At 40.1% G+C, this 11,780-nt stretch overlaps 2 protein-coding genes across 3 annotated transcripts in view; both read right to left on the reverse strand.

The window, feature by feature from the left end:
• Positions 1–6,151, reverse strand: part of keap1b (kelch-like ECH-associated protein 1b) — an 11,886-nt gene extending 5,735 nt beyond the window's left edge. Inside the window, exons 1-3 of one of the 2 annotated variants that reach the window (XM_024289628.2) lie at positions 5,781–6,151; positions 2,169–3,283; positions 391–636 (exon numbers count right to left, since the gene is read on the reverse strand). In XM_024289628.2, the coding sequence (XP_024145396.1) occupies positions 391–636; positions 2,169–2,474 (552 nt within the window). In that variant the 5' untranslated portion in view covers positions 2,475–3,283; positions 5,781–6,151. Of the gene's footprint in view, positions 1–390; positions 637–2,168; positions 3,284–5,692; positions 5,712–5,780 lie in introns of those variants that run through there. The other variant, XM_024289629.2, reaches the window with a different exon arrangement.
• A 1,133-nt stretch (positions 6,152–7,284) lies between these two features.
• Positions 7,285–10,608, reverse strand: s1pr5b (sphingosine-1-phosphate receptor 5b). The gene is made up of 2 exons (XM_024289630.2): positions 10,432–10,608; positions 7,285–9,657 (listed from the first exon to the last, which is right to left on the reverse strand). Exon 2 carries the CDS (start codon positions 9,433–9,435, stop codon positions 8,254–8,256), a length of 1,182 nt encoding a protein of 393 aa, XP_024145398.1. The 5' UTR covers positions 9,436–9,657; positions 10,432–10,608; the 3' UTR covers positions 7,285–8,253.
• Positions 10,609–11,780: the final 1,172 nt, after the last annotated feature.

Here is an 11,780-nt window from a genome sequence, read left to right on the forward strand (position 1 = left end):
ATAAAAACCTGAATGACTGTTCTGTGCAACATGGCGTTCAACTCGACATGCATTTGCTTGCTCATCTCATCAGAGATCAATTAACTCTGACGTACAGAGTCATATGCTGCCACTAGAAATGCTCCGACCACGAAGAAAACAAAGCTCGCCATGGGTCATGGCTCACTGCTAATGTGCGCAGGTCTGCAGCAGGAAAAGCAACAATGAGAACCACGAATGGAAGAAGTGAAACAGGTTTCACTTTAAAAAAAATTCAAAATTGAACTTAAAATACTTCAAAGATGAGAAAAAATAGTTTAAAGAACTTTTATTCCATCTATCTGATTGGTAGTGATCAGCTAAAAAAATGACATGAAAGTTGTCTTCGTTCTGCGACGCGGCCTTCCTTACCTGGCTGAAGTTCATGTAGATGTACTCCCTGGCTTTCTGGTGTAGCTCTGTGCAACCGATCTGCTCGGCGAAGTTGGCGATGCCGATGGCGTTGCTGGGGTCGAGCTGCTGGACGAGGAAGTCGCAGCAGGCCTTGACCACGCTGTCTATCTGGTACATGACGGCGCCGTTCATCACGTGGATGACGCACTTCTCCCCCACAGAGATGCTGGCGGTGTAGGCAAACTCGATCAGTCGCTCCATAACCTGAGGAGGAAGAGTTGAAGAACTTTTTCTCAGAAACTCACAGTTATGTCTTTAAAAGTGAGTTAAAACAAACATCCAGATCGCACTAAGTTAAACTAAAATCCTTTAGAGCATGTGTCAAATTCAAACTATATCCGACCCTACAGATCATTTAGTGGCCCGTTGTTATCTTGCGCTTATTTCTTCACTTGTATAATTTTGACAAAATGTATTTTTATGGAGAGTAAAATATTGAAAGTTATTTAAGGTTTAAGTTGATTTATTCTGGAATAATATTCCTGCCTTTTTATTATTCATAAGTATGTTCTAAAGTTACCATTTTTAAGTTTTAAAAAATGGAATGGAATTCTGCTAGCTTTTTGGACTATTTTGGTATCTACTAAGATTTTTTGAGGCTATTTGGAGTTCAGATAATATTTCAGCTACAGGCAGGCTGTTCTGGCTAATTTAGGTTTTTTTCTAGTTTCTTTTAGTCCATTTTTGAGTTTAGCAAATATTTCAGCTTTATGCTAGCTGTTTTGATTAATTTAGGCTTTTTTCTTTTTTTTAAAGCTGTTTTAGAGTTTAGCAAATATTTCAGCTTCATGCAAGCTGGTTTGGCTAATTTAGGCTTCTTTTTTAAAGTTTTTTAGGCGGTTTTGGAGTTAGGCTAATATTGCAGGTAATGCTATATACTGTATCTAGTTCATAATTATGTTAAAATTATACATATATGCAGTTTTAGCAGCTAACTTTTCTTTAACCGTTCTGGTATCGCCTGTCCGTCCTGGGATGGGATCTCTCCCTCATGTGGGAATCCCTAAGGTTTCTTCTTTTTTTCCTGACTCAGGTTTTTTTAGGAGTTTTTCCTTACCGCGAGGGAGGGTCTAAGGACAGGGATGACCGTTCTTTATAGTCTGTTTAGTTTTTACCTATTGTGCATATTTTATGACTCCATCTGTGCATCTGTAAAAACTACAGGCATGAAGCCCAATGAGGCAAATTGAATTTGTGATATTGGGCTATATAAATAAAATTGAATTGAAAAAATTAAATTGAATTAAACAGTTACGTTTTTAAAGTTTTAAAAATGTAGTTACAATAAATTTTTATCCTGTTCGACCAGCTACTTAAGGTGTGTTTTGGATTTTGGCGCCCCTGCTTCTGAGTCAGAGCAGTCATGAAACAGTCGGGTGTCTTCTCTTTGACTGCTATCATGTTTTTATCTATTTTATGGAACAACAATCATAATAATGACTATCTAAAACATTCATCTGAGCTGATTTCTAGGTAACTCGGAAATGACATGAAGTCCCTATAAGGTGATGGTACTTAATTCTTCATTTCACACTTCAGTCATTTTTTTTTAGCTGAATAGTGATCGAGAAAACATGAAAGAAAATATTTTAATTCTTCCTTCCAGTTAGTAGAGAAGTGATTTGGCAGATTACAAACCCAATGCAGGGTGGAGGTGGCTCCAAACTTTAACACTTTTATTCCAAAGTATAAAATACTAACAAGTCCCTCAAAATGTTAAATTCTAAGATACTGACCTTGGGGTGAATCCCTTCGATGGGAACCAGCTCCATCCCGCACTCTTTCAGCCCGTTGGTGAACATGGCTCGGAAGACGGGCGAGGAGGAGGCCAGGACCACCTTGTGCGCCACAAAGTCCACCTCGTCCAGGTCCTTGTAGCGCACTCGCAGCGTGACATCGCACAGCTGCCGCTCCAGCCGCAGCTCATTCATGATGGCGAAGGCGGCCGAGGTGTGGCTCTCCAGCGTGTAGCTGAAGACGCGGTGACCATTACGCGTGGAGGGTGTCACCAGCGCTTTGTATTCGGTCAGGCACTCTGTCATTTCCTAGAAAAAGTTCTTTCTCCTCTTTAATATCTTTGCTTCAAGATCGGTGGACACGGCTATTGGGCATGCTGGCACCGCACGGAGAAACTAAAAAAGTTCATTGAGAGATCCACTCTGTTTGTCACAGCGTCTCTGTCGTCCTTTCTTGTCTTGGCGAATGTCTTATTTATGACCACATGAAGATGTCCTTGCTCTGTTTAGCACTCAAGCTGAGTCATGCTGCGTGTTATGACATTGAAAATAGTTTGCGAGATGCCAGTTCCGGCTGGGTGCGTGGTTACACGCTGACCCTCCAGCATGCTGAACGGGAGTTAAAGATTGATGTCGCTGTAATTAAATTTAAACTTCGCAGAGCCGGGAATCAAAGGGATTTCTTTTAGATCGACTGCTTTCGTGGCAAAACTCTCTTTCTTTCCACACCCGTGCGATATTGACAGAAGCCTGTTAAACATGCCTGTTTGTCAGAGGAGTGGGGGGAAAATGTATGGCAGCAGCCAATTAAATCATGCTCTGAAAGTCTCCTATTAAATCTATGTTAATCAGTTAAATTCCTAACTCATCAGATGAATCAAAGCCAAACTAAAATCGATAAAAGTGCAGCAAACGTTGAGATAAGTGATGGAATCCAACAGTTTGTTGTTTGATGAGTAAAAGGAGACTCAAATCTGTCACAGGTGTCTCTGACAGCTCTTTGGAATGAAGAAGGAAAAACTGGAGTTTATTCTCTTGAAAACAACTTCCTCAATATTATCCAGAGTGGGAAGCTGCTTGCTGTGCTACTGCTTCAAGCGGGCAGGAGGTTAAAGCTGAGGAGAGAAGGAGAGAAAAGGGTTTTGTTAGGAAGCCTCTAACAAATTCTGTTGACACACATAATCCCGGTAAGTACGTTTTAACAAGCCACAGCAAAGATGCACTATTTATACAAACATGTACCAAAAGTACAAGTCCAAAAACACCCACTTGCATTAAAAATATAAAATAAAATGACACAAAAAACTGCAAAGGCAACTTTAATCGTGCATGAATCCAGCTGGCCAGTATTTACTCTTATCCTGTGACCTAACCAGCTGACGTCTAGAACATGGTAAATAGAAAACACCATTTCTTTATTTTTAATCAGACCCATCTTCATGTAAGATGTGCCAATTTGTGCTTAATCATTTAAATTTGTCCCCTCACAATGGCCCAGTCAGTAGTTAACCTTTAAAGTGCATCTCCAATTATCTTTCAATCTGTTGCAAAAGTATTCCCTGTGTTTTTTTTTTTATTTAAAATTATGATTATGCCGTTTTAGGCGAAATCAAAACACCTGTGTAATTTTCTAGAACGCAGTTGGTGCAGAGTAGCAGTAGCAGTTCTTCAGAAATTAAAGTAAGCCTCCGCTGATATCCCATCATCCTTTTGTTTACACTCTCTCTAGCTAGCTTACAACTCAAAGCTAACATTAGCGGTACAACAAAAATGGCGAGCATTATTGGAGCTATCCACCTGTACGGTTTAGAGCCAGGTGCCAGCTCAGACAAGGAAAACAAAGACGTACCAATATCAAATTATAAATTCATTTAAACCATATTTTTTGTTTAATTACCTATTTGTCATAAACATAGACATGAATATGAGAATTGGGGCAGGTCAATGCCCTGATGAAACATGTCAGCCTGGTTTGGACTAAAGTACTTCAGCAAAGACCAAGTGGGCTCGGTTCCATGGACGACAACAACTCTACTGTTGCATAATGTTAAAATGACGGGGGGTTGCAACAAAGTGAATGCAGGCCAGTTTACTGTCATCACAACTTCTCCTTTACAGAATATGAAGTGACAGTCAGGGATATGAAAGACAAAGAGCAGACTGTGGCTAATTTGACTGCTGAACTCTGAATAGGAAGACTCAAGTCACTCAGCAACAATCCTAACACGATCACTTATATAACCAACAAACCATAGGTTGCATTGAGGAAAGAGATAAGCAGAAACAAGCATTTTTTTAGTTAATAGAGCTGAAAAAAATCCAAATGCCTATTCTGTTTAAGCCTGTTTTGTAATCAACAGTCATGTGCTAAAAGCCTGCTGTAGAGTTTGTCTTAAGTTAGTCAGCCAGTGACACTTACAGTAACATGAAACGCATTATGACACTGATTTGAAACGGCACTTTTCTTCTTCCTGGTGAGCACTGAGGAAAATAGTTTGAACATTCCAGAACATTGTGCTCAACATAGTATCGCTGACAAACAGAAAGGTAGCGTATCAGTCTGATGAACGCGACATTTCATCTGCTTGGTATTGAATTAAGGGGTAAACTTATTGTGGTTTGATTTAAATAATTTACAAATGAGCAGATTTTTTTTTTTAAATGAGTCAAATGTGCAATATTTTAAACATTATTATATTATTTTACCCTTTTAACAAGATGTTTACATTGTAAAACATGGGGTTTGGGGTGTTGTATTGTCACTCTTAATAAAGAAAAGTTCAATGAACCCCTGCAATTCAATTTGGGAACCCCCATTTCAATAAACTTTATTTATAACGCATTTTTCAAACAATGTTGTATCCCAAAGTAATAGACAACTCAAAATGGGCCTACAATCAATAGCTGTCACTCAAAAGAAGCTGCACAACATCTGTGGAGACCACAACAACTTAAAAAAAAAGATACTTTCACTTCTTGACGCGTTGATAAACTTTGTGCAAGACAACCAACGCGGAGGGGGCGAGGCCGTAGACGAGTATCGAGCGCCCAACGTGTTTTGTTGGCATTCGTGGTGGAGGAGAGCTTCCCTCCTTGGTGACTCATTGCGAGCTACTCGCCGAGCCAAAGAGTGGAACTGAATGTACCGAAAACACGACCCAGAAGTGGAGCTGGTTCTTACATAAGCTCGGAGGGAGAGAATTAGATTTCCGCCCCGTCCACCTTTGCTCTTACAACTTTCACACAACACGAAGTTTAGCGTTTCCCTCCAAACACTGTAAGGTCATCCTCTGCCAGCTTGTTTTCGGCTAAAACTGCCACGGAGCTGGCATGCAACAGCGAAAACACACGGAGGTGACCCAAACTGCGGTATAGAGATAAAAATGTCGCGTTCTCATGAGAAAAAAACCCCACCGAGGTACGCTATCGGCACTAGCAAAATAAGCTCCTAATAATAGACAGAGTTCGTCTGTGAAGCGATAGCTACAAACATGCTAACAAAGAATAACTGTAAGTACTCTTACCGCCCAAAAACCCACTTCCGACCAACCGAACCGACCAAATCGTATTGACGGACATTTTTAAATTAAATGTAAAATAAAGGAAACTCACGTAATCGATCTTAATTCCTCCAACGTTTTCTGCCGAGCTGTGCGCCACATAGGAAGGAGGAGGGGAGGCTGTAACTCACCGTGACTAAGCATTGTACTAGAGTCAACTCGCCTTCACAATAAGAGCATGTTTCCTGAACGTCGGGACGGCCTCCATTCACATGCAATGAGTCATGTTTGCGTCAAGGGGTGATGTGCTTTTATTGAGAAGGGGCGCTCAAAAATAAAAAAGAAAGAAAAAAATGCCAGGCCAAAAGGTTAACTTTGAGTTAAAATTCTGACTTATTGTTTACCAAAACGGCTGCAACCATAACAGTTATACTTTACCTATAATTTTGCTGTTTAATCAATCAAATAAGAACAGAAGAAGATTGAGTCACGGAGGAAAGAAATAAAGAGCCAAAAAGCATTTAAAAGAAAAAACAACTTTTAACCATAAAATTAGGACTTTAATCTCAGAATTCTGCATTTTTTTTTTAAAAAGAATTCCATCTTTTCTCAGAGTTTTGACTTTAATCTCAGCTCCCCCACCCTCCTGAATTATGACTTTAATCAGAAATCTGACCTTTTTTTTCTCCAGAATTGTTTTTTTTCCTCCCTCAAAAAGTCATAATTCTAAGATTGAAGTCAGGATTCTGAGGAAAAAGTCAGCATTATAAGAAAACAAAGTCAGAATAAAAAACAAAACAAACACAAAAAACAAAGAACTCTGAAAAAAAGTCAGAATTCCCAAAAAACAAGTCAGAATTCTGAGATTAAAGTCAGTATTCCTAAGAAAAAAGTCAGAATTCGTTTTGGTCCTTTATTATTTTTTTCTCCATGGCCCCTATCCTCTTCTGTAAATAAGCATTGCATCTGGACAATAACAATTACATTTTGTAATAAGAGCTGAACATTAAAAAACAAAACCAATGAAACCTCTAAACCAATCTTTATGAAAGGAAAACATGACGCAGCTTGGAAATCTTCGCTTTTGTCATCATTACCTTATCTTACAATTGTCTTTCATTTGAAAAAATGTGCTTCAGTTAAGTGGCAAAACACATTTCAGCTTGTGCTGACGCACCAGTTTTTCCACTCCTGCAAACCAGTTAAATCCAGGTCAATAGGGTAGTAGCCTACATAGCAGCTCTGTTTTGAAAAGAAATCACAGGGTGGCAGTAAAAGCCAACAGTTGAAGCTACAAATTCCAAGCATCTGTTGAGTCATGTCAGAAAGCTCATTTGTCAGCAGAGATAAAAACAAAACAAACGTTTTATAGATTGTTTCTGTGCATGATTTCAACTGTGGGAAAGAAAGCCTGACTGCTGTCTGCAGCTGTACTGCAAAAACTTGCTGTCAACATCTGGGAAGATTTCTGCATTTGCAAAGAATCAAATGACAAACATACCCAGAGAAATGAGAGTTTTGTTAACCCCATCGGTAAATTTAACTCTGCTGATCTGAATGCACCAGATGCATATTCAGACCAGAAATCACACACGACAGTCACAAAGTGATGGTTCGTCTAGGAAAATATTTTATTATTTGTATGAAAAGGAAGGTAACAAAATACTATTCACATTACAAGTGTTATAAACAACACTTTTTTCAGAAATGAAACATTTTTGCTACATTGACGTTCAAAGCCAAATAGAAAACTCTCACATTCATCCATTTCGACTGTAAATGTCAGCCACAGATACTTTAAGATATGTGGAAGTGTTCATGATGATTGACAGAAAGAAGTATTGTAGTTACAGCCCTGGATCTTCCTTAAATCCCCATGAAATAAGTTATAAGTGCAGATAAATTCTTATCCTTTAAACAACCGCAGCTGCTGATAAATGAAAACTTTATTCACACACACAAAAAAACTGTGGTTTCATAACTGAGTGGTTTCAGTCGCAGTCAAACTATTACCATAAAACACACAAAAATGTTTTTTTTTTTGCCACATCTCAGATGTGTTGACATTTTGATGCAACAGAAAAAAAGATTTCCAACTTCTGGTTGGTTAACTCTCTGGTGAATCAAAAGAGTTAGAGAAACTTTCCTCCCTCCCACAGTAAAACTACAACAATCTTCATGTGTTTTCAAAACTCCCCTCTTTTCAGATGTCTGTCCGTCTCCGCAAAACTCCACGTACACAAACACAAGCAGTAATGGTGCTGAGGATTTTATCAGAGCAGATGCAGCAGACCATTCAACTTGAAGATCCGGGTGATACAGGTTGACCTACATGCCGTACCTGTTTGACACCATCACGACTGGAAAAGGCCATTTTTTCCCAAAGCTTTTTACTTTCATGATGAGTCTGTCATCAGTGCATTCAAAGTTAGAGAGGCTTATTATGAGCCCAGTTTTCTAGTTCACATTTAGACCAGAATGTCTGTTCATGTTACAGTTTCCACATTTATTTTTGCACCTCTTTCACGTTTTACACTTAACTAAATTCCAACAAATACCAGTTTGTTGCTGTCCTGTGCCAGAGTCTACGACTTGAAGAGCTTGGGATAAATAGCTTTAATTTGAGATGAAGTGTTGATTATATTCCCGGTGGAAATGATCGACTCCTGCCCCGCTTCCATCCTCTGAGAGCCCGCTTCATTCCTGCTGAAACTGTACTCCAGGAATGTGCCGAACTTGTGGATCTGTCCGCCTGTGGCCATCAGACATGGCAGACACAGCAGCCTTAGAATGGCCACTCTCATGTCCCGATTGGTCAGAGTATATATGATGGGGTTAAGGAGTGAATTGATCATGGCTAGCCCCAGGAAGTAGTCGGCTTTGTACAGTACTTGGCAGTTGCCATTGGAGCAAAAAAAGTCTACGAGGAAGAGGGCAAAGAGAGGCAGCCAGCAAGCGATGAAGATGCCCAGAACAATCGTCACTGTCTTTAGTAGGGCTATGTATTTCTTAGACTTCCTTAGCAAACTTTTTCTCGTGGGGCTTGTCAGGCCCAGCTTCTGGCGCTGTGTGTTGGTGCGCACAATGTGAAAAACTCGGGCGTAAAGGACCACGATGGCCAAAAGCACTGCACTGAACACAGAGACGCAGAAGAGGATGTAGCTTTTGGCGTAAAGCGGGAACACTGTTGAACACTGGTCCATTTTCCCAATGCAGTTCCATCCCAAAATGGGAAGCACCCCCAGAAAACCTGCCAGGGCCCAACTTGCCACGATAAGGGCAATCATCCGCCCCCGCTTGGCCCCGTTGTACGGACGCATGGCCATCATTGTGAAATGGCGTTCGATTGCAATGGCCAGCAGACAAATAACAGAGGCGGCCAAAGTGATGAAGACCCCTCCTTCTCTGAGGAACCACAACAAAGGTGTCAGTTTTAAGGTGTGCGGTCCAGACATGAGGATGTTAGCTATATAAGCGATCCCAGCCAGAAGGTCGGACAGAGTCAAGTTTCCCAGAAGGTAAAACATGGGCAGATGGAACTTCTTGTTCCTCCAAATAGCGAGGAGAACCACAGCATTCTCCAGGATGATGATAACACACAGCACCAACAGCGCGATGCTCTCAGGTTTCAGCCCGTCATGGCAGCGACCATCCTTTAGCTTGCCGGTGTAGTTATAGTGATCCACAATGACAGATGAGTTTGGGTTGCTGCAGAAGGACTCGTTGAGGGAGGTGGAGACGTTTTTTGCAGAACTTGAACCCGTCATCCCGCCGGTTTGTTTCTTTCAACCCTCTTGCGCTCGGTTGCTAAAGAGTCATGTTTGGCACTGGCAGGGGGCCAGTAAAAATTCCTCAGATCAAAATAGATGCGAAAAAAGGGGCAGCGCTCCCTCAGCAAATTAAAGGGTTACATGAAGTTTATACAAAGTGCAGATGTTTTGATTTTCACCAGAAGACGGTGCTCTTGAGTCCTCGTTGATCATACAGCCCTGTGGAGAAAGAAAGGAAATACTTATTTGGAAGCAGCTACGTTATTCCTTAAAAAAAAAAAGAACTTCAAGAGAAATGCAAAGTAAAAGACGTTTTAGAGGATTAATAGAGTTTTCTAACTGCTGCTATGAGTTATTGATGTCATGAAAAGGCAGTTGTACAAGTCTCTACGTTTTTCCAGTTTTCTTTTAAACTCTGTTTGTTCCTGCAAAGTTGTTGAACGGGAACCACGGCACTTAATTTGATGCACATGGAGCTGATTCTCACGGTGTAGAAGATGAGAGTGTGTAGGTTGACAATAATAGTCACAACAGTTAAAGTGAGAAAAAAAGGATAGTGTGACTATCTTAAAATCTCTTGTTTTAAAAGTGTTAAGGCAGTTGTTCAGGCAATTTCAATTTATGAAGCATTTAGGGTAGTAGTACACACATTCATGATAAGTTCATGAATCAAAATTTCCAAAACAGTCTTCTTTATTTATAATTGTAACTTAATATTCAATCTCTACTTGTTTAAGTTTGAAATAATTATCTGTCAAGTATGTCAATGGGAAGTTCCTAGAAGCTGAAAATGTTTGCAACTTCTTTTTAACCTAAATTTTGAAGCAAAAAGTAGATTTTTTAAGTTAAATCCATAAGTTTCATTCATTAGATTCTTATAAACTTTGTTTACAGTCGCAGGAAATTATCACCAAATAAAACTGTTGTCCAAATGTCTGTATGTGAAAAAAGTTTACAGCAATAGTTAATATAATTTTTTCCTGATTAAATTACCTGGGAACTGCTTCGGCGCTGCTCTTATCCGGCGCTTCATCTGCCTTTTAGTTGGGAGAATCCAGCCGAGCGGCGTGTGGGAGTAAGTTACTGTCAAACTGACAAAGCAGAGCGAGTGAGGACTTCACTTGAAACATGCAGCAGCTCTGGGGGCTGGCCTAAAGCTCACATTCGTCCCCCTCTTTTTTTTTTTTTTTTTCCCCCACACTCATGTTACACACAAGTCACATGATCCCTAACATCTTGATATCTCTCTAATTGGTTGGTCCTAATATTCAAAATAGGTGCAGGTTTTGCCTTTCTAAGGAAATGTTGCAACTTTTTGTACTTCAGAATCTCACTAATATGATCAAAAACTTAGCTGGTTGCTTGACATTGCAGCCTGTCAGAATATTATTTAACTTAAAAATGGCTATAAAATACTTTCATTAAATGAAAGTATAAATGGAAAATAGTTCCTGTTTATTCTCATCGTAAGTTATTATCTTTGTATTGTTACCTACTTCGTTACACTTTTGCAACAGGGTTGCTGGAGGAACCAGTTTTTCACAGAAACAGCTCGGTAACAGTTTTTCAACCTGCCCACGCCGGGTTTGAACTCCGAGCTTTTGTGTTTTCATAGGAATGCGTCACTCCCACAGTTACCCAAGTGAATGAAATCGGATTTGATAGTTTAATACGCACACGATGACATTCACATACAGGGCTCATCAGGGACGCTGTGTTTGAGGCGCCTCATTGGTTCACCTGTGAAACCAATCAACTGTGAAGCTCAAGGCAAGTGGGAAAAGATTTAGGACATTTTACTGGTTTGTCTGAGATTTTATACTGCCTGTATCATTTGACATGAGGCTGCACGTGCATCACAAACAGCTGGGACTTGAGTAACTTTCACAGTATTTGGAGTGTTGGAAATCCTCTCCGGATGAATCTCTTGGGATACAAAACCACAGAGAGACACTGTTCACACAACCGCTTCCTCCTCCTGTTTGGTGTGGAATTACGCGGCTCTGTTTTTACTTTTTACATTTTTCTTTCTTCACTTTTTGCTTGTTTTCTCGCCCCTCTTGCGTCTGTTACTGTAACTCCTCTGCAGCACATGCTCTCCATCCACATTCATGTTCATATCTTGACAGGTTAAAGTGTCTGCTTTCCAGGCTTCTGATAGTGTGCGCTAAATCTGACCGCTGACATGCTGACACACTGCAGCAAAAAAACCAAACTTGTCCTTAAGCACACTTTTAAGCTTATTTGCATGCAGAACAAGAACTCCATTAGAGGTTCTTTAAGGTGTGATATCCTGTGATGCTGAATGCAGAAGTCTAACATCAAAATCTTAAGCGAGCGGG

Source organism: Oryzias melastigma, linkage group LG1, assembly GCF_002922805.2.
Source record: "Oryzias melastigma strain HK-1 linkage group LG1, ASM292280v2, whole genome shotgun sequence".
NCBI lineage: Eukaryota > Metazoa > Chordata > Actinopteri > Beloniformes > Adrianichthyidae > Oryzias > Oryzias melastigma.